This window comes from Varanus komodoensis, unplaced genomic scaffold, assembly GCF_004798865.1.
Source record: "Varanus komodoensis strain SLA01 unplaced genomic scaffold, ASM479886v1 scaffold19, whole genome shotgun sequence".
NCBI lineage: Eukaryota > Metazoa > Chordata > Lepidosauria > Squamata > Varanidae > Varanus > Varanus komodoensis.
Genome location: NW_025335550.1, coordinates 15,882,860 through 15,905,630, shown reverse-complemented (window position 1 = coordinate 15,905,630; position 22,771 = coordinate 15,882,860). Strand labels below are relative to the sequence as shown.

The 22,771-nt window shown below is 41.9% G+C and overlaps 1 protein-coding gene across 1 annotated transcript in view; it reads right to left on the bottom strand.

Annotated features, from left to right (window-relative positions):
- Positions 1-22,771, bottom strand: part of ADAMTSL1 (ADAMTS like 1) — a 591,693-nt gene that overhangs the window by 186,899 nt on the left and 382,023 nt on the right. Inside the window, exon 6 of the mRNA XM_044427603.1 lies at positions 820-946. Coding sequence (XP_044283538.1) covers positions 820-946 — 127 coding nt within the window. The remainder of the gene's footprint in view (positions 1-819; positions 947-22,771) is intronic.

Genomic DNA, 22,771 nt, shown 5'->3' with positions numbered 1-22,771 from the left:
AATGGCAGGAAAATGGGTGCTTAAAGTTTCAACTGCCTGAAGTTTTTCTACTTGCACAGTTTCAGCCTCATCTCCGCAGGATAAATGTAGGCCTGAGACAAAGGCAAATGTAAAAGTAGTGCATGCGTTTCATGAGGAATGCAGCTGGCATACGAAGGGTTAAGCAAGGCCCCCAGGTCATCTCCATTACAATTAACCCCCTCCCAAGAGTGCACAATGATGGAGAACGGGCTGCCCAGCTAAATCTAATGTTTGGCCCCATGTGCACCGTTTGCCGAAAAAAATTGTTCTAGGATGTCATGGCTTTGCAAGCCCTTTTCTCACCTGGAGAGATTACAAATAATGCCTCATTGTTTTCGAGGGCTGAAATGTGGCAGTTTGTGTGGCACACAAGCTAAAAAGGTGTCCAGATTCCAAATCACAATGAGGGCTGCATGTGTGGAACCCTTACACGGAGAGATTAGTGGTTGGGGGGGGGGGGTTATTTAGCAGGTGCAGTTTTTTCCATCACTGCACAACAAGAACAGTCACTTTCATCCAATACTTAACAAAGCGCTGCCATGTCTTCTGCGACATCTGGCAGGCTTATCTTCCACCCCGTTATAGGAGATCCAAAGACCAGTCTCTTTGTTGTCAGAAGATGGATTATACAGAAATCAGTTGTGCTTGATTTCCCAGGATGCGGCCAGTAAAGAAAACATTTTTAAAATGCTTGGGTTATAATTAAAATCTTAAGAACCAATCAGTCCCTTTTTAAGCTATCATTGTTTGGAGAACTTTCATATTCCTGTTGAGGTAAAAGTCAAGTCAACATCTTACATTTATTTGCCAAGAGCTGAGATTTATATTGGCCTCGAACAAGCCGGCAGGTGGAACCATCTCCATTGCAGACCCCACAGTTATCTTCCTTCACAGTGCTTCCCAGCTGGTGATCACAGCCAACAATCTGACAAAAGAGAAAGATGTGCAGTTCAAATTGAGCACCTCCTGACTGCTGGATCCATCTCTGTGGTTAGTTCCCGCCAATTTTTTCCTCTCACGGTCTCCGGAGGGCCATAAAGCATGTTAGGAAGAAAAGGGGGAGAGTAAATGAATCAGGCCATGAGAGTTCCATGTGAGCTTGGAGCAAAGAACTTGTAAAGTGGCTCCAAAGAAAGAGGACGACGAGGTTTTGAAAGGGAATACGGGCTTGATGATGGCTTCTTAGCAGTGGTGCAACTAAGCCTGGGCCTTCCGGCCAAAGTGCAAGCCTTCAGGCCCACTGAAATAGCCACCCGGAGAGAAGGTGGTGATGAGGGCATCAGGGCAGCAGAACCAAACCCCATTTTATTCCTGCAGATACAGTGATGTTAAGATCTGTGAGTTCAACACATAAAACTGCAAATGCTCAGATTTTTATTTTTTGTGAATCAGGATTGGAAAATAGCTTTGTAGCTGTTGTTCAAGAAAGCAGTTTTAAAGCACAGAACAACAGTTGTGGAGCTGAGTCATATTCATGGTGTGTTTCACAGTGGAAGTGATGCAGAGAGCCATCTAAAGGAGGCTCTTCTAAGCCCATTATGTCCATGGACTAAAATAACCCAGCTGCATCACTGCTTCTTAAAAAAGGATCCTATCAGGTGATGTTATTGTTAAAAAAATGCATGATTAAATCATAGCACAAGTTCATCTAAAATTTACCATGCTCAGCTTTTGAGTGATCTCATACAAGGCCTGTTCATGCACAGTTCAGAAGAAAGGCACATGGCACCAATACTGGGACTAAAAGTTTCAGATGATTTAAGTATACCTAATGTGAGTATGAGAATCAAGCCTAAAAGAAACACTGCTTAGACAGCTCTTAAAATACAGTTCTTCATTGGACCTTGCAATATAGAGTAACAATAAGGTTATTAAAAAGTAGCATCTGTCAAAGGAGTGATCTTTCTGATTGGTGGTGTTAGCTCTTGCCCATGTCAAGAGCTGATTTCAGATGGAATCACCCTCTTCCCCTTGCCTTCAAAAGGGGCTGGCTCCACCATCAGGGACATTTCCGCTGCTTGTGGGCCAGATGGTGGGAACACCAGGCATTACTTAATCACTGCGAGGCAATGGGTTGATGCGCTCACACCCCTCTCCTCCTTGTTCTATGGTGCACCAGAGTCAGTCTGGTTCTTACCAACTGCTTGGCCAATCTCATTAGTTAACCCTGGCATTTCAGGGATGCATTTCAAGCCTTCCTCATCTTTGTCTAGCTCACCTTCAGAGTCTGAACTTTCTAGCTCGAAATGTTGTAGTTGAAATTTTGAGGGATGTGGGCCTAATCCCTGCGCACTACAGATACAGTCCAGCCTGCACTGATACTGTCCAAACATTTGCAACGGTGCACAGCACTGCTACCTCTGGGACTGAGTAGTAAACAGACAGGTTCTAGTTGGAGTATTGTGCATAAGGTCTACATTCTACTGTAAAAAGCTTAATTGCATGTCTTTCTGAACAACATGCAGTGTAAGTTACAACTGACCATTGCAACTGTGTATTGCAACCTGTGTTCAGATAACGTTCGGGGTGTGATACAGGCGGGAGAGTAGATTTAAAGCAAAGATTTGGAGCCAGAAATCTGTATTCCATTTTCAACTCTCCAACAAGCATTGGGGGAGCAATTGGGCAGGACTTTTACTCTGAAATGTATATAGCCTTGAGTGCTCAGTTCAAAACGAATATATGAAATCTGATCTGCAAAACAGAGAAGTCGAAAAGTACCTGGATACAACGGGATGTACCCTTACTGAAGTCAGTGTGACTATATCTAAGCACTCAAGCTTAAACCATTTGCACATCAAATTGCCAGTGACCTAAATAACAAGCTGTATTTCAGTTCAGCACTGGGAGATCCTCAGATTAAAAAAGGAGGCAAATGGGAGTTACATTTGCTCAGAGAGTCATTTATACTAATTAATGTGGAATATAAGTTAAACAAACAAACAAGCAAACATAACTTTGTCTGGCTGAATGTGGCCAAATATTCTTGGCTCCATAGTCTGAGTTTTCCTCAACATGATTTAAAGTAGAAAATTAACAAAATAATGCATAAATACAATAATCTCTAATGTTTATCCTGAGACATCTGAAAGAATAAACTAGGTATACTCATTTTATTGTGAAAGCAAAGTGATTGAGATAAGACAGAATATGTATAAAGGAGTCATTCCTATGTTTTCTAGTACTATGTCTTGCCAATAGTATTTCAAAGAGGGACACAAGTACTCATTTTTACACTATATAACCTCTTACAGCTTCTGAGTTTGACATTTAATACATTCTTTAAAAGCATTGAGATGCAGTCACCAAATAAGAAAGACCCAGGGTGCTGGGCTGCAACCTAGAATAGGGGTATTCTAGACATTTTCCCCCAGTGCATCCCCTATCCCCAATACATGAACACGTCCCTTTTTTTCCTAGTAGGAAAAGTAATTTTAAAAAATGAAACAGGGAAGAATAAATGAGAACAATCTGAGAAGCTAAAAGAGAAACAGGAAGGAAGGAAGAAAAGATGGGAAGGAAAATAAATGGGAAAATGAAGAAGCCTTGCAAGGAATGGGAGGAATTATCTTCTTCCTTAAGCAATACCTGAAGTCAGAAACTCCCACCCTACAGAAAGCATAACTAAAGGGATGAGAATCCTCTTCTCTAACTATAATTGTGGCGACTAGGACTTATCTTTCATCAGATGGCTGCATTCCTGCAAAATATGCTTAAGGTCTGTATGGTAACCTACAGATTATAAATTCTAAAGCTGTCACTAATAGAGGCTCCTCACAAAACCGCAGCTGAAAAATGGCATAGCATAGCCTTAGCCAACAAATCTGTTCGAAGGGCTTGACAGCAGTGGGTGCAAGGGGAAGATCAAGTCTGCATTTAACACACAGAGAGCTAATTTTCAGTCCACCAGGAATGAGAGGAGAACCTTTGAGAAGCCAAGCACTTATACAGGGAGGTGTACTCTAAATCTGGAGATTAAGAGCCAGAATTCCCTCTATCAGATGAAAAAGAGAGAGCATTGCTGCAGTGCAATGAGAATCTCATGCCTTACTTACCAAGTTCCCTGGGAATGCACAAAATGCCCACATCTATCTATCTGGAGGAATGTTGTCCATGGGGTCGCGATGGGTCGGACACGACTTCATGACTAACAACATCTATCTATCTAGACATATAAACACAAACTGGCCTTACTTATATTTGGCTGTCTTGCACTTCTGTAAGGCCTGGCAGTTTGATGGGCTGAGGTGATACCTTGTCTCGTCCTGGGAGCCTCTGCGACAGACATTGCCTCCTCCAGAGCATGTGCTGAGCAGAACCTTTTGAAAATCCAGCCATGTGAGAGGACTCTGGTCATGGATTCTACAGTTCTTTAGAAGGGTGAAGGAATACACTGACAAATAGTAACAAGAAGACCCAAAGGATGCTGGAAGTTCAGAATGACACAATAGAAACACGTGTCCTGTAGGATAGGTGTCATAATAGGTGGAAGTGCAGGAGTTGGAAGGAAAGGGGCTGCAGAACAGGTCATTCATTCATTAGATTTATAAAACACTTTTTTTTTCTTTTTAAAGTGCTCAAGGCAGCTTATATCACTCTCCTGCTGCTCTCAATCTTAACCCCACAACTACAACCCTGTGAGATAGGTAGGCCGGGCTAAGAGTCTATGACCGTTCCCCAGTTGCCTCCATGACTGAGCAGCCACTAGAATCCAGAACACCTGAGTCCCAAACCCATGCTCTTAATCACTACACCACACGGGCTCTCTATACAGAGCTTTGTTACACAGACTGCATTTTGCTGAAGAATTGAGAAGGAAGACATCAGTTTAAGGGCTGCTGTGGAGAATTGTAGCTGCTGGAGATAAAAGGCTGAACACAGGTTGCTATCCCAGAATGCAGACCAGCCTCACTAAACCATTTTGCCTTCAGAAAGAGTTTCTTGCTGCCTAGAGCATGCACAAGGCCTGTGTCTGAAGGGACACATTTAGACACAAGGGGAAAATCAGTAACTTGGTTTTCTTTCAACCGAGACAGTTGTTAATCTCTTCTATATCCTCCCTGCCTAAAAATTACTATGGTAAATAACGTGTACTAGTGTGAAAATATGTCAGTGCAAGACTGCTGGTTCAACACCAAGAGCTCTGCTAAGCTGGCTAATACCTTCCACCACCCACACCAGCTTTGCTAACTGACATATCTTATGTACCCCTGTCAACATATCCTTCACAGCTAAGTTCTCATCTGTGCCTGCTGATGAACCTTCAGTTTTTGTTAATACCACCCAGGGAGCTAGCTAGCTAGCTAGCTAACTACTAATACAATACCTCTTGCTGCACCAGCAATACACTCAAATATCCCTGGCTTTGCCAACATCAGGAGAAATTTGGAGAAGCTCACAATACTATTGAAGATGCTGTAAGTACTAATTTATATTGTTAATTTATATTATTCTATTGAAGTTTATTTATGGTTGTGAGCCGCCCCGAGGCTTCGGCGAATGGGGTGGCATAGAAGTCTCCTAAATAAGTAAAAGTAAGTTAGTAAGTACTACAAACCAACCATGTCTGGTGGACTGTCAGGCCTATGAAACCAGCTTTCAAACTGATAGCCCAAAAGACAAGATATCTGAACGCTTTCATCAAAACTGCTGACATTATCTTTGTGTTTCATGTTTCCTGACAGATTCTTTCAGAGGATATACAAATGTACCCCATTGCATGAAAATGAAAGATATAATGAAGAAGCATTTGGAACAACCCCATCACAGTGAAAGCATGAACATGTCCAACTGTCAGCCTGCAGAAACCATCCATGTTTTTTCTGTGGGAAAAGTAATATCCAAGGCCAATGAAACACTAGCAGACAAAGTTGGACACTTCCTCCCTCACGCTTACGGAGCTGCAATCAAACTCTGAGTATGTAGTCTTTTCCTGCAAGAGTAGTTGCATCTGTTTCCCCTCCCCTGCCCCCAAATGCAGTGTGTAACTGGTAGAAATGAGATGGACTTTTGTTACAGGACTGGTAGAAAGGGACAGTCTCACCAAGAGAATGACTGAAGATGCATCAGTGCTGTCTCTGAGGAGTGATGGCACAGTGGCCCAGATTAGAGAAAAGAATATTGTAACAGTGAAAGTCATTGCAAAATCTTGGGATGAAAGGCCTTCCATGTAGTCATGAACCTTGCGGCTGCAGCACAAATGGAGTACTGGGTGCAGTTGAAGATGCCTGCAGCAAGGCAGTTGTACCTTATTACGAGAGGAAGTACGCACATGGCACAATCATGCAGTTGTGTCTTTGTGTTTCTATTGCAATGTGCTACTGCTACGGGCCTACATATATGGTTAATGCACCAGTCATGCAGTTGGTCTTAATAATAGATGGTTAAGGTTATGGAAGATCAAAAGGAAACTGTTAATCATCTCGGTATTTTACTGATTTATCTTTTCTTAATTATTTTGATTCTTTATTAAACTCTATATTCTCAACTGCACAAAAACTGAGTTTGAATTGGCCATTTTCCCCAGCTGCACAAAATATGTCCAGCTGCACAACAGAATAAACCTTGACCTAGAGATGATGGCTGTTTCTTTTACAGATCCACAGCTGCAAAAAAGGATGCAGCTGTGGCTTTTCGCAGCCCACTCCTCCCTCTATTTTTGTTGCCTGCCCTCCCCTTGATGGTTGCCTGCTATTTTAGCATGTGGGAGAGGAAGGTGGCTGATGATACTGGCCAAGGTGTGGAGAAGATAAACCATGCCCGTATCCCTTTTTTTGCAACTGGGAATCTGTTAAAGAAATAGAGGCAAGCTCTGAATGTACAGTTCCCTGTGTACCTATCAATGGCCGCCTGAGCCTTTTCCAGTTCTAATCACTTGTATTTGTAAGGTAAAGGCTATGATGGAAGCACACCTGCTTGATTAGGGATGTGTGACACTGGGAAACTCATCTTGTTCGAGTTTGATGGACTTTCAACTCATTTCCAGCCTGATGGCAGGCTGAGTGGGTGTTTCCCCAGCTTCCATGCATTGCTGATGAAATTTTGACATATCTGGAGCTGAGAACTATAGCTCTCTACTGCAATTTGTACAAGCTGCATAAATGTGAACAACTTCAGACTGACTCATTCGATTTGAGCCACTGCTCTTCTTGCAGCACTTGACACGATCCTCTCACTGCACATGCAAGCGTGTCACCTTGAATTTGCTGACAGCTAATTTCAAATCTGTGCAAAATTTGGGTGTCTGCTCTGCAAATTTATGAAGCAGGGTCCAAATTTTGTGCACATTTCCCCAACTTTTAGTTTAAAAGATTAAAAATGGAAGTCTGTGTGCCGACTCAACTTGTGTCAGATTAAGTCAGTGCCAGCATAGGGTTGACAGAATTGATTCCATATGGGCCCAACTGAGAAAATCCATCAGATGTTTAACCTCCTTTAAATTCTGTTGCACATCTCTATTCTTGCTGGATGAGATGCATGTGTATTTTAATTCCTGCTATCAGAACCTAAGTACAAGTGTGTATGCAAAGTGTGGTGCCGTTTCTTCCCATTCAAGTACTTGCAAATGGAGAAATAATGGGCTGGTTCAACCATGAAGGAATACTACAGTTTCCTCCCATTTTAATGAGCCACGGGTAGTCTTAGGCACATATGCATTTATGTCAGTTTGTTTATTTATTAACAAAATTTGTATGCCGTTCAGTTACTAACGTCTCTGGACAGCTAATAGCATAAACAAATTGATGACCCACTCTGGCTGCAATTAATAAAATACAATAATAAAATTTGATATTGAAACTTCTTAAAATATTGATTAAATAAAAAGGTCTTAACCTGGCGCCGAAAAACGTATAATGATGGTACCAGGAGGACCTCTCTGGGGAGCGCATTCCATAGTCAGGGCGCCACCGCAGAGAAGACCCTCCTCCGGGTACTCTGTCTCCTAACGTCTTTCACAGAGGGTTCCCAGAGGAGGGCTTCTGCCCCCGATCTCAGGCGGTGGGAGGGCAAATAGGGAAAAAGGCATTGCATGTAGCTCATCCAGTATCTTACTGCATCTGTTTTCACTGCTTAGGTGAAACAGTGTTAGGAATGTTAGGCAGTGGATGAAATGGAAGATATAATAAGAATGCACCCCTTCTTCTTATCCTCTTACACATGCCAGAGTAGTTCAGAAGCGTGTTGCTTCCAGTATTAAACAAACTACAGTTCTCCATTAAATCATTAGAACAAACTAGGATCAAACCATGCAACAAGGATCTGTGCTTTGCTTAAAATTGGAAGTGGGTGCTCATCACACCTGCAAAATTGAAGGAGAAGAGAACACAGTGACAGAGGTTCGGTGCTGTTCTTACATATAGCAGAAATCCACAGGTTCCTGGTGCATCTGAATCAGATTGATGTTCCAATAGTAGGTTCAAATTCAGTATATTCAGTGCATGAGAAAACACCCCATGTACATCCACAGAGGCAGTCTGTACTGAAAAATTAACCACATTGACTAAATTGGGGGGGGGACCCTAGAAAAATCCTAATTTTATTGTGAATTTAAAAAAAAACCCTCCTAGGGAAAATTGTTGTTAGAAGTTACGTACCTCTGAGAGTTGGTACCACTAAACTATTAAACCAAAATGTGTTAAGTTATTAAAGCTGGTAGTTTGGATTTGCTAGCACTCATGATTAACTTTCCTGAACTACATGTAAAATATAAATTTCTCCAACACCAGAAGACATATGTTTTTTAAATAAATTGATAGATGTTTAATATCTGTGGTTGATAGCAGTAAATCCGAACTTTAAATTCTGTTGCTTCTGTGAGTTTAAAATAAGTGCAGAGCTCCCAGTTGAACCTAGAATGTAACAGGTACAGGAATGTTTGTCAGATGTGTTCATTTTAAAAAGCCATATGTGCCTGTACAAACTTATATAACACTCTTAACAGTTCATTCTGTTACAGCCAATATCAGAAAAATGTCACAAGATTAGCTGCCACTGAATTGCACCTAAATTGAAATATGAGATGAATTTAATGGACCTTGTCAAGACATTGTGCAGGAATTTTGCACAAACTTGACAGAACTCCCATAAGACTAGTAGAATTCCTTGAGGGCAAAGCTACCCACCAATTTTCAGCTAAACAAACTTTTGAGGAGAAAAATATGCAGGGATCTTGAAGAAAAATAAAATAAACTGTATAAGATACAAAGTCTCTCAGGGGGGATATGGAAAGCACAACAGAATGCAAAGGAAAATTATTCAGTTCAGATATGAGTCTAATTCCATTATGTTTTAAAGGACTTGAAGATGAAAAAGACAATTAATTGGTGTTCAATGAGCAACAACATTTACCCTTTGTAAAGGTGAAATCTGCATATTCCAGTAATCCAATCTACCGGCTAATTAAATCCCCTTCTCCAGTGCAAGCCGCTCAGACTGTGCCAGCAGCCAGCCTTTCTCCAAGCAGTGACCCCTCACATTTCCGTACTGAGGAGAGGCTGCCCACATCAACCTGAACAGGACCTGCTGTTTTTAATAGGTGGATCCTCTTGCCCTTTCCTCTCATCACCTGGCCTTAAAGGAGCAGGTATGAGGCAGCGTCAAAGATGCCTCAGCCCCTCCTCACCTACATACCTCGTATTCATCATCCTGTCTCCTGTCCAGAATCCTAAACTAGGCATGGGTACTATCTACAGGTTCCTTATCCACTCACCTCATGAGACCCCAAAGAATGGACAAGAGGATAGAGACTCTGGCCTCACTCTCCCCTCCTGCATTTCTGTTGTACTCCACTCACGTAGGGTGATGGTCTGAAGAGGAGCATCTCCTCTATCTGTAGAAACACTCCACTCAAGCACCCTGAAAAATCTTAAATTTGAACACTACAACTTTCCTCAAAAGCTTTAGTTCAGTTCAGCTAACCTTCTGCTAGCATCCAAGTCTTGGTTGTTTGACATGTAGCAACATTTCTGCAGACCACGGTAACCATTCTGCACTGAAGGTTAGGCTGACACATACACTCCTCACTAAGCTTGACTGGTTTATTTGGATTAACACCAAGTTGAGTTGTCAGAACAGAAAATTGTTTTCCTAATAGTAAAATACACATATCACATGCTTTTTACAAGGCATTCCATGAATAAGGAAGTGCACCAAGCTTTTTGTGGGCAACTCGAAATGGAGGACTGAACACATATATAACCCCACTGCGTATGTGTCCTTCTTGAATTTGGGCCCTGTTTTGGAGGCTTTTTTTCTGGAACATTTCTGTACCAGAAATGACAAGTTCTGGTTGAACCTTGCCTGCTCTTAAATGCCTTAGAGTAAGGCCTTTTACATAATCATTCCTTCCCAGCATTTAGAAACCTGGCCAGGAAATAAGTCTAATAAAAACCGGCCAGAAAATCTAGCCAAACATAGATAAATCTTTTTGTCTTTCAAAGGCCCTGTCTGCACCACAAATTTTATGATCAAGATCCTAGTATTGGGATGGGTGTCCCTAATCTACTTAAACACTTGCTTTTAATTTTAACCTTGTTCATATCACATAATCTGGAGGACATGCTGAGGTACCCTGGAGCTCTGGTCTGGTAATGTGAAACAAGTACAGACAATAATATGCATTGGAACCAGACTTGTAAATGAATTGGTGGAAGGACCAACCTCTTTATGAGCATACTCACTATTAAGGGCTGGTTGCAGGGGGAAATTATAGGTATACTTTATGTTACTTATAAATTTATCTAATAATGCAACATGATGATGATGTAATGTGACTACTCAAACATGTGACTTAAATATATATCATGCACTGTCAGCTAACTAAAAGGAGGGATTGTTAATGAAACACAAAATAATGTGTTCATACAAAAAAAGGCAGCAATTCTAATTCATTTCTTTTGATAAGTAGATAATCTATCTACTTGATAGATAATTCAATGAGTCTATGTATTCATCTACTAATTGGAAAGATTGATCTGATTCAGTGTGTAACAGAACTCTGAACAGGAATCTTCATCTGCTTTTACAAAATGTTTGTATTTTCCATACAGATTACAATTAACGAAAAGGATGCATCTCTTCTCTGAATCCCTGATTTTCTCAAAGAAGGGAAAAAGACCAGGAGTCAAGGAGGGATGTTTTGAATGTCACTTTCTGAGTACAAGAAAAATATGTCTTTTCAATATTATACATGTTATATACACATATAACATATAACAACTATAACATACAACATGTTTCCTTAACATATAACAGGTACATATATGGGCAGTTTGTGACCATCTAAGCAGAGAAAGAACCCTAAAATGGTGAGCTGTTTATATACATATTTTAGGAAAGTCTCAATTAGTTTCTGAGGTGCTTACACTCCTGCTGATTCTCTTACTCCTCACTACTTCTGTTTCATAAGCCATGATTCCCACTGATTCTGTTGCATTAGCAGGACCCACCATTTCCACAACAGAAATTTAGTATTTCCCAAGAGAAGCCCCCAAACAAGCAGAAATTCTCGTTTATTGATGGAAACAGGTCAGTGGAGCTCCTTTATGCATGTTCCACTTACCAGTCCCATTCCAAAAACAAGCCTTTTCATTCATTTCCAGTTGCCCTACAAGCACTAAATCTTCCTTCCACAAGTGGCGGGTCCTACCTGTCAAAAGGAATTGGCAGAGCATAAGAGAATCAATGGGAATCAATACATGCCCCATTAACTCTACCCACAGTGCACAAAGAAATATATATTCCACACAGAAATAACTATTCCAACCAATTATGTAATGGGTATTATATTCTGAAGAATTAAACAATCTCTTATTTTCTTTCCCTTTTCTTGCTCCTGTCCAAAAATAGATAACCTGCTTGTGTGAACATGTGAATTAAAAACCAAACAAAACTGGAATGTTTTCTCCCTAAGGGAGCATCAAATTAAATACAAACTAAATATGGTTTCCTGTGCCACCTTCATTCAACATAACAGAACTGGCATATGGCATGTGTTCATTTCCAATGAATTTGTGCAGGAGATTGGGTTCTCCCATTGCTCTCTTAGAAATGCTTTAATATTTTAAAGCTCTCCACAGAAATGTTGAAAGAAAGGGACTGAATGTCACCCATTTCCACTAGAGTATGAATGTCCCAGGAACCACAGAGTATTTCAGATTGCCCCTACCAAGGGCTTAGGCACAGAGTGAGCTGTCCACTAGCTCCCACCACCTCATAGATGCCATAGTAAGCACCAGGATAGAAAAGCAACCTCAGGGAAGCCTTGGGGAGTGAGAAAAGTGGGTGTCCTAGTAGGCAAGAGCAAGCAAGAAGTAGAAAGCAGCATCTATATGATACTATAGCCAATCCCCTTCTACTGCTAATAAGTGAAATTATCTCCACTCTTTCCTTGCCCTGCCTGGCATAGGATAAATGGAAGGTCCAGAGCTCTTTGTCTTTTCATAGGATTGTACTCTTAACTCATCAAGCTCACTTTTTGCGAATGCTTCATCACACCACTCATCAACATTCAAAATGATCATTGCTGCACAAAGGACTGAAGTGAATATAGTACATCAAGTTGAGAACCAGGGTGGTGTGATGGTTAGAGTGTTGGACTAAGGATCCAGGAGATCCAGGTTCTAGTCATCACTCAGCTATGAGCCAGGTAACTTTGGGGCAGTCACAAACTCACAAAACTATCTACCTCACGGGGTTGCTGTTGTGAAGATAAAATGGAGTGATGTTGGCTGCCCTAGGCTTCTCACAAGAAAGAAACAAGGCAGGATATAAATGTAAGAATAATCAAAGGATGTTTGATGGATTGAAACTTGCTGATTTGAAACGCAATCTGACCTGATTCACACCTCCCAGACTAATCAGCATAGTGGGTTGGAATAATGCTTTGGATTTCATACATTTCCAAATTTGTGGTGCAGTTCCTGGCTCAGAACAATATCTCAATGCATTTGAAGAGACATATTTTAGAGGATGAAATGCATTTAGAGATATGTACATTTTAGAGAAAATGCATTTATAAATTCATATTTTTTGAGAAAATACAGTGGAAATGTATTTAGATCCATGTTAATATTTGCCTATTAATACATAGATTGGATGGGATGGATGTAGGAATGGCATGATAAGGAATTAAGCCGATCCACCCACTGCTTACTCATTCATGCTTGTGAAGGGGGTGGTGGTCCCTGTCTGTCTGTCTGTCTGTCTGTCACATTTGTATGCCCTCCCATAGCCAAAGGCTCTCTGGGTGGCTCACAGAGCAATATAAAATATGAATAAAGTAAAAATAAAAATAACTAACAATAGAGAACTAAAAACAAGTAAGATGAAAATACAATATAAGCACAACAAATGCATAAGAACAGGAGGAAATAAGCACAATAAACCAATCACAACAAGCAATAAAACAATAAGCCAGCAGCAAACCAAGACCAATCTAAAAACAAATACTAAATAAAAAAGTCTTGACTTGGCACCGAAAGCAAGATAAGGTGGGTGCCAGTTGCACCTCCCTTGGAAGTGAGTTCCAAAGGTGAGGAGTGACAACGGACGAGGCCCTTTTCCTTGCCAACTTCCCCCTCACTTCATTTAGGGAGGGGTTGTGAAGGAGGGCCTCCACTGATGGCCTCTGAATAAATACCTTGAGAGACTGAAGAACTTATTTGTCAGGGCCATGTCACAAAATGATCAAGGCACCTTTGCCCCGATCTTTCAGAACAGCATAATCTTTGCAAAAAGCTAGAAATAAATATCCATAAATTTTGCTTCCCCAACTCTTGCAAATGTCAAATTACTAAACAGAGCTAGACCTTGATTCGTAGTAAACTGTCCTGATTCTTTGTCAGCTGCAATGACTTCATGACATATCTGGGTATTACCACTTGGGCAGTTCCATCCACAAGGCATATACATTTGCACTTAAAAACACAGAGCTCCTATTGTTGATAGAAAATGGTCCTCTGGCCAGATGCAAACAGATGTCTCACTGGAGTGCATCCTTATTGTCAGCACCAGTGCCAAAGGAGGCCTTCTGTTGCTGCAATCAGATAATTAGCATGTACCCTTGTGAAACGAAATTCAGTGGGTTTAGCCTGACCTCAGTCATTAGCAAATCTTGCGCTCCAACTCAATCTGGATGCTGCCAAGGAAAGCCTATACAAGCAGCACAAAACAAGAGAGAGCAGCAAGAATTAGAGACTGTGATGCAGCTGTTTCAGAGTCACTAACTTTTCTAAAGGACAAGAGTCCATTGTAATTAGAATGGATTTATATATTTAAAAAGAAAAAATGCTTATTGGTTTTCATTGAATATGAACTTTTTAAGACTAACCTGCAAACCTGTTAGGACACTTTAAATCTTGCCAAATGATAAAAAAGTTTTCATCCTTTTTGAAACAGTTTATTAGGAGTCATAAAGCAGGTAAGCTAGCCTCTTATGACTGTGAAGTTTCCAACAGAGAACGTTCTATTCAGAACAGGAGCCAAACCTGATTCTACTCAAATCAAAGAGGGATAGTTCAATATACACATGATGGGCCCATCAATATAGTGAATTTTGCTATAAAATAAACCAACAAACTATGTCAACAACAGTGTTGCACATTACTGAGCCACTGGCATCATTCAAATGCTTGAAAATTACCCATACTGTGCATCTTATGTGGTATAAGTAACATCTTATCGCAAAGAACCACAATGACAGAATACTTTCAGGCAGCACATTTTGAATGGCAAGATTTAATAAGTGGGCACACAAGTTACTGTATGAAAGTGATGCCTGCCAGTGTGGAGGTCATTTATGTCAGGAGTCACTTGCTCCACATGGCTGCAACTATTGAAATGTCCAACCCATATGGAGAATTTTGAGAACATTTAACCTGCTTCCCAGAGTCAGCACCAAATCTCCTCCAGGTGAAATGTCTGTTTCAGAAACATCTGGCACTAACATTCAGAGTTTCAGCCCATCTCTTATTTTCTTTCTTAGGATGGTCGGGGTCCCTAGGAGGGAAGTGAGACACACTTGAACCTAAGCGCAACTCCAGAGAGTGTTTCAGTGTCAATGCTCAGCTCTGGAATGTGGGGAATAACAGGAAGAGAATGACTATGAGATTATGCCTTTCCATTACCATTCAAATGCCACCATTACCTCTCATATGTTTTAGGTTATAAATAAAGCCATTCAGAACAGTGTGTGGTGTCCAGGTGTTCCTCAGACTACTTTGTTTGAAGAAATGAATCAATGGAGGGCAGTTAGTGGAGAGGCGTAACCAGGCTCCAAAGTGAGGATACAAGAGTGATAAACCTAATGAAGCGACTGGATGTCCATGCCAGGAGAGAGTCAGCGGGTACATGAATCTGCACGGCCCAAGAAGCAAGGCTGAGTGCTCTACAGCTTGGAATACAGGAGGATTTTGCAGATGGTGCAACCAAGCATCTTAAGGGAGGGCATCTGTAAGCCATACTGAGTAGGCCAAAAAGAAGCCCTACCCTTTGATATTCACCAATATCAACTCAGATGCTCACAAGAAGGTTCCTTCAGGATTTTGATACTCCCTCCTGGACTTTCCAAAGGAAGACAAACATACTCCCTTCCCTCTGAGATCATGCATTTTTAGCTACCTGTATGAATTCTGCTCACATTTGCTACAGAAAAAATACGTATCACTTACTAGACTATATTGTAGCCTGCCACACCCTAGCCCTTTCCAAACACACAGTATTACAAAGCACTGTATCTTCACAGAGGAGCAAAACCTATATTCTGCATTTGAAGACAGTATGCCAGAATAAAACTCTATAAAACTCTATCATAATTAGAGTGTTATAGGCGCCATAGTTCTATTCAAGGTAAAAGCTAAAAGGGGGAATTTAAAAATTATTCATCAATTACGTTCCCCATTATCTACGATCTATTGTAGTGTTATATTGGAGGAATGGAGTTAAAGAACATAAAAAGATCTTTGTTGGGTCAAACCACCCATCCAGAGTTCTGTTTTCAACAGTTATCAAGATATAGTAACGTTGTGGATTTGTAGTCTTTGTGTCTCAGATGGCCTCTTTGTGGTCGACCTAGCTTTTGTGATTTACTTTTTTCTGTAATTTCCTTGTGAATGGGAAGAGGGAACTATTGACAACAGGATCAAGGGTAAGGTAATGAAGACCAGAAGGTAGTCAAAACTACAAAGCTGTACACATTTTAAACAAAACAAAACTAAACAAAAAGCTGCTACATACAATATGCGAATAAGCTTAGTTGACTTTTCAAGAGGCCTTCAATAGTTGGCAAGTGTGAAGCAACTGCAACATTTAACAGCAGAAAAGAATAGAGTAATAATCATCAAAACCTTTACTATGTTTCAGGCTAAACTGACATTTATTGGAGGATGGGATTCACGAAAGGAACTATTTAAAAACTATTTATATTTTAAGGACGCAGCAATACAATCACTGTTCTGACAAAAAAAGTTGTAAAGAAACCAGTATGGTTAGCAAAATGCAAGGAGAGGAGAAAAACACTGATCTCTTCTACTTGAAAATAAAACACCCTCTTTGGTCCATTAAATGGAAAAACCACCATGCTGGACCATAATAAGAGCCCACCATCCTCTTCAAACCAGACACCTCCAAGTAGGTATTTCAGGAGGTGGCTGAATTGGCTGCTGAATTGGCTGCTTCTGACTAACTCGCTGGCCACATGACTGCCTGCCCAGCTTCAGTTCCACCAGGTGGCCACTTATGGGCATGCTACTCGTGCAACTAGTGAGCAGTACAAACGGCACTATAGGTAACATGATGCACACAGTTCTGTTTTAGCTTATTATGGAATATCAGTGGTATGGCTTGAGTTATGTTAGTTTTCGGGTGCACAGGCCTGAAGCAAGCTGGAGGAATTTGATTTTGTTCTGAATTCCACTACAAAGTAACCTGACCCACATCCCCCAAGACAATAGGAGGATCAACTCTTACTGTCCACTTGGTTTTGCACTTCCCAAATGTTTCAGTGCTGCTCACAGAATGTATCTCAATGCATCAAATGTGCACTTTGAGAGAATTTATGTTTCTAAAAGTACTTGAATCTACATGTTAATTTTTGAACCGACTGAATGTATGAAAAATGGAGAGGCACTAGGGACAGACTGCTTTGCTGAGCTGTGATTCAAGGAAAGGCAGTCCAGAAGCAGGATGGGGGCAGCTGTATGGCAAATAAATGTATGAGATGCCCCTCTGTTGAAATCTCTGTCTATAGATCCCTTATGCTGAACACTTCTGCTGTCGTACTAATAATCGCTTCTCTGCTTGTTCAGAGAATATCCTTGTTCACCTGAAAATCAGTATTTCTGAAAATATAAAGCAGACTGCACAACTATTTATGTAAGGGGTGAACAGCTACAAAAGCTGTTCTCCTTTTTGTAGGTCTATCTGTATATAGAGTCAGCAGCTGTTTCAGATGTAAGTAGCAGTACAGCCTGTCTTTTGATGTAAAAATTTACATCCTTGAGTCTCTCTGGATGTTTAACCTTTGGGGAACTTAGTGGTTATCTTTGTTTTTAATGCCTGACCCTTTGCCCTAAAATCTTGTAAGTTGGAGGATGAGATTTCAGTGTGTCTCTTCTGAAACTCATCAATGCCTGTTGCCCACAGCTGCAACACACAAAACAAGTCCTTGATCAGTCTGGTTTCAGCTTTCATTATATAAAGCAAGCTTTCCAATGAGTTTTCCATTAGAGCCTATATGATAAAGAACAATCAAACATTTAGAGGAAGCAAGCGGGGTGGAGAGAGTTAGAAAAGAAGTAATTTACTACTGCACAAGAGGCAGTTATTCACTGACGCTAGTATTCCAGAAGTTGCTCCAAACTGGGAACAGTATCAGAGCTATGGAGATACATTATACTTCTATTAACACCAAGGAAATTGGTTTGGCTGGAGTTGGAGCATCAGAAATTTGGGCTGGTGATTTCAACCAAGCTCATTTATGCCTGTCTGGCCTCTGATATGACTGTTGTTTTACAATAAATGAATACACACTACAGTGGACATGAAAAGATGTTGGCAATCCAAGGAAGCAACAAGGTATAAGGACACCAGTAACACTTTGAAGTGCTGCTGCTTTTTGGTACAACCACCATGTTGTCCCCATCTGCTCTAATCCCTCCAAAGCATGTCAACACTAATGCACATTGGGACACCCAGAGTATGCCTTCCACTGTATTTCCAAGTGTGAGGTCTGAATGAATTTGGCCCTACTCCAGAGCCCTGTGAACATATTTGAATCAGCATGGAGAACACAAGATGCACAGCAACACCCATATTATCTGGCACAGCCAATATTTCCATGGAAGAAGACCAAAGGCTGAAGATAAAGCAGAATGGATGCCTGTACAGTAGCCACAACAAAAGGTTGGAATACACCAAAGAGGAAAACTGGAAGGTGAAATGTTTTCTTCCAAGTGTTGCATTTCTCTTTTTGCACTGCAGAATATGGGGAGGTTTTCACAACAATCCACGCTGTAACACATGTTGCGCAGGGTGGGTTGATTGCCCCGAGGCCTGACAGATGGCCAGTGACCACTCCTCCCTGAGGAATCTTGGGGACCTCACAGATGCACCAAGATTTCCTCCCCTCCTTATCACTGCCACATAGTGATTTTGCTACTTGATTTCCCCCCTCTCTAGATCACTAAAACTGCATGTCATGATGATTTCTGCAGAGCCAAGTTACGCATTCCTGTCACTTTGGAGGGCTGCCCAGGATGGATAACTTTTAAAAATGTTTTCCCTTAAATTGTTACTTGCCAATATTTGCAAAAATGGCAACTATTTTATTTTTATTGCTGCATGTGCACAACTGGAGGTGATCACAGCGATGTGTGATTGCCAGTGGGGCCCCTCAGTTACTTTTGGGTAGGGAACCAATGGCGAGGTGCAGCAGGCACCCTCACTACCCACTGCCCCCCTAAAGGTACAGGTCAGTAGTTCTCCCTCCTCAATCTTTAGACGCACCTGACACAGGTCGAAACGAGCTATCAGATGCTTCGATAGTCCCAGGAAATCCTTGCTTGTAAAAAGGCTGAGTTAAACTATCATTTTTGCAGAAAGATACCCAGGATCTCACCAACATCCCTTCCCTTTTGCCACTGTTCTTGAGAAGATAACTCCCCCTCCAAGAACATGCAGAATTAGTGGGCATTCCTCCCCAAGAAAATCTGGAAGGTGCAGCTGTTAAACATTAGCAGCACCTAGGAGAGAATGGCAAACATGGAGGGGACACTGGGGAGACGGGTTCTCTGCCCCAAATCCCAGGGATCTTGCTGCAAAAAGGAGGAGTTGGCAGCAGGCCCTCCCCACTCATGAGGCACTCCAAGGTCCTCATTGCTGCTCATGTGTCATTGCAGCAACCTGCTATAAAAATTTAATAATAGCAGCAGCAATGATGATGATGATGATAATTATCACAAAAATTTTAAACATTAATTTAGGGAAAAACATTCACCTAAACTGGGCAGCCTTTCCAAGGTACCACTGCCAAGCTTTGCGAAAACTGCTTAGGGATGGGTAAACTGGTGTAACAAACTCCAGCTTGAAATTAAATGTTCATGATCTGAAGGCAAGTGACAGTCAAGCTGCAGTAAACCCAAAGTAGGTGATGGTGACAGGGGGAATCAGGGATCAATCCTCATGTGCTGCTTGGGCACTTTGGGGGCAGCTGGTGCTGGCAGTCACCTGACGACTGCCTGGCGAGAAGGGCAAGGGGCCTTTGCCACTCCTGCCAAGCAGCTTGCCAGTCGCAGGGGCTGAGCCACAGCAGGTCATGTAACCTGGTTCTGGACAACAGGAGAAATGATTGTGGGTGAAAGCACGCAAGAACAAGCCGTGGCTTATAAATCAAACGTAAGCCACCCTGGCAAACCTATAGCATATACAATTTAGTGGCTTGGCATGTTGTACAAACCCAGTTTAGGCACAGGATAGCAACCAGAATGTATATAGCACCTTGGAAGTATTCAAGGCCCATCGCATGCCATTTCAGTCATTCTTATCTCAATTATGCAAGGGAGGGTGGTATTACAGTGCCCCATACTGCAGATGGGAAGGCGTGTGCTCAGGTTGACTGTCTTGGCTAAGAAGGGGGCCAGGTGTGGATGTCACAATTACGTAGCCTTTAAAAATGCTAATGAATGAGCAGCCATACTTGCACAGTGCTGTCTCCAGGCTTTAGGCAAGGCATTCTCAGTGCGTAACCTCCCTCTGCAAGTCTTCCTGCCTTCTAGCTGGCCTTGCCCTCTCCCCTGCACCGTCTCCTCACTGCTGTGACTGGATGGCTTTACTGGCAGAGGGCCAGTGAGCAAGGGGGCGGCGGCTCCTCCTGCTCCTCCTGCTCGCCACCATGGCTGCGTGGGCCTGAGCAGGGGTCTGGCTAACAAGCAGGGTGCAGTGGCAAAGAAGGGCAACTCCTGGGCCCTTGCCAGTCGGACCTGCTGTGGGGGGGGGTCTTTGGAAGGTACCCAGCCATGCCTACCCTTGATGCCAGTCCCGCTAGTGCACACTGCTGGATCACCCCCACTTGGTTGCACCTGGCAGCTAAAGCAACAGAACAAGCCAGAGAAGCTCTAGCTACCGGTGGCTTGGTGTGACATCTGAACCAGGAACTTAGGCTTGTTGTGTTCCAAGCAAACCAAAATCATAACCTGAGCTTTGGCCTGGGCTCAGGAATGGGGCTTGGTCGGAGAGCAAGGAATGGATTCTGACTCATCATAATCCAATTGTGTCTTCTTTAGCCATTCTTGCTGGCCGGAGGAGTGAAGCCTTCCCCCCTCTGCAACTTTTTTGGCAGAGGAGGGAAGGCTTACCCAGAAACCATCAGTGGCAGAAGCAAGATTAGAGCAATAGGGACTTTCTATGCATCATGTTATGGATGGAGTCCTACTCCTTCCAGCAGGTGAAAGATTCAGATGAACAGGGGTAGCCAAAACATGAGCTTGCTCTAGTTTTCTGAATGTCATCTTGAAGCTCATTATGACTTTAGTCTGTATCAGTTTATGAGCTGTTACTTCTTTCATGTGAATATTTGTGCGCATTTTGCATTTTTCCAAATGTAGATATACCTTTGAAAAGCATACATTCTTCACCTATTTTAAAGCACCTTTGTGTGCCTTTTTCAAGCGCATGCATGGTGCATGCACATTTTTCAACTGCACACATGCTGTCAAGCACAGCTTTTGTTCTACAACTCACACTGAAAACTCAAGAAATGTATGGACTTTGAACACAGATTGCACCCAAGTCTGTGTTCAATCTAGAAGGAGAAAACTGCATAAATTCTGCATAAAAATGAAGTGAAACATATTCTCAACCCTACAGATGAATGATGAAATGTGAGGCAGGAACAGGACAAACTTTGCCCTTTTCTAATTCAGTAGCAGAGATATCACCCTGCTGACAAAAGTGCGTATAGTCAAGGTTATGATTTTCCCAGTTGCAATGTATAGCTGTGAAAGTGGGGTCATAAGGAAGGTTGAGCGCTGAAGAATTGAGGCCTTTGAATTGCGGTGCTGGAGGAGACTCCTGCGAGTCCCTTGGACCACAAGGCGATCAAACTGGTCAGTCCTAGAGGAGATCAACCCTGACTGCTCTTTAGAAGGCCAGATCCTGAAGATGAAACTCAAATACTTTGGCCACCCAATGAGAAGGAAGCACTCCCTGGAGAAAAGCCTAATGCTGGGAACAATAGATGGCAAAAGAAGAAGGGGACGGCAGAGGATGAGGTGGCTAGATGGAGTCACTGAAGCAGTTGGAGTGAGCTTAGGTGGAATCTGGGGGATGGTGGCGGACAGGAAGGCCTGGAGGAATGTTGTCCATGGGGTCATGATGGGTCGGACACGACTTTGCGACTAACAACAGCAACAACAAATTCAGTAGCAGATGCAAAGCTATCAAGAGAATCTCTGAGTTGCAGTCCTTCCTTACACCTTTCTGTAGCAGCAGAATGTGAGAAATGGTCTAACAAAACACAGATCTCATAGTCACACCTTAGTTTTTAATTTGGTTTATATGCTACTTGTATAACAACAAGGAAGTAGAATTTGTTTGTGAAAAAGTAACATGTGTTAATAAGGCTGTAACAGTGGCTAGGCGTAACCACGTACAGGTGTAGTGCTCATAATTAAGCGTTTTCTTTTAACTCTTAAAAAAAGCTCTAGATTTTAACTGTGTCTATTACTTTTAATGCTAGAAGGTGTGACCTGCATAAAGCAGAGTTAGAAAGTAAGCCTTTTGACAAATGCTCGTTGCATTTGGTGCCTGGACTTTGGTGCTGGTGGTGATGATGGAAGTGTGATGAAAAATGACAACTATGATTTCAAATAAAAGTGTAAGCTGATATATAAAAAGAAAGGCAGAATTAGAAGAACAAAGAGGCTGTTGTGGAGTTTGGCCATTCAGCAGCCAGAGCAGTTTTCACTTATACATCTGAGATTACTACTGCATCTTCTTTCATGTCTTGTTCTTCTCCTCCTCCCCACTCCTACCCCCCACCCCAACATTCCAGATAGCTAAATTATGCATGGGTCAATTTATTCTCTCTGCTTTGTTCTGTAAAAGGAAAACTCAACCTTTCAGAAAGATGGAAAAAGTTAAAGCTTCCCAGGCATTGTGCCTCCAGCTAATGTTACAATTTCTGAAGTTGATTAGGAATGTTATGACTGTTCACAAGAAAAATGTCACAAGGTGGTTAGAAGATCAGAAATCTGAG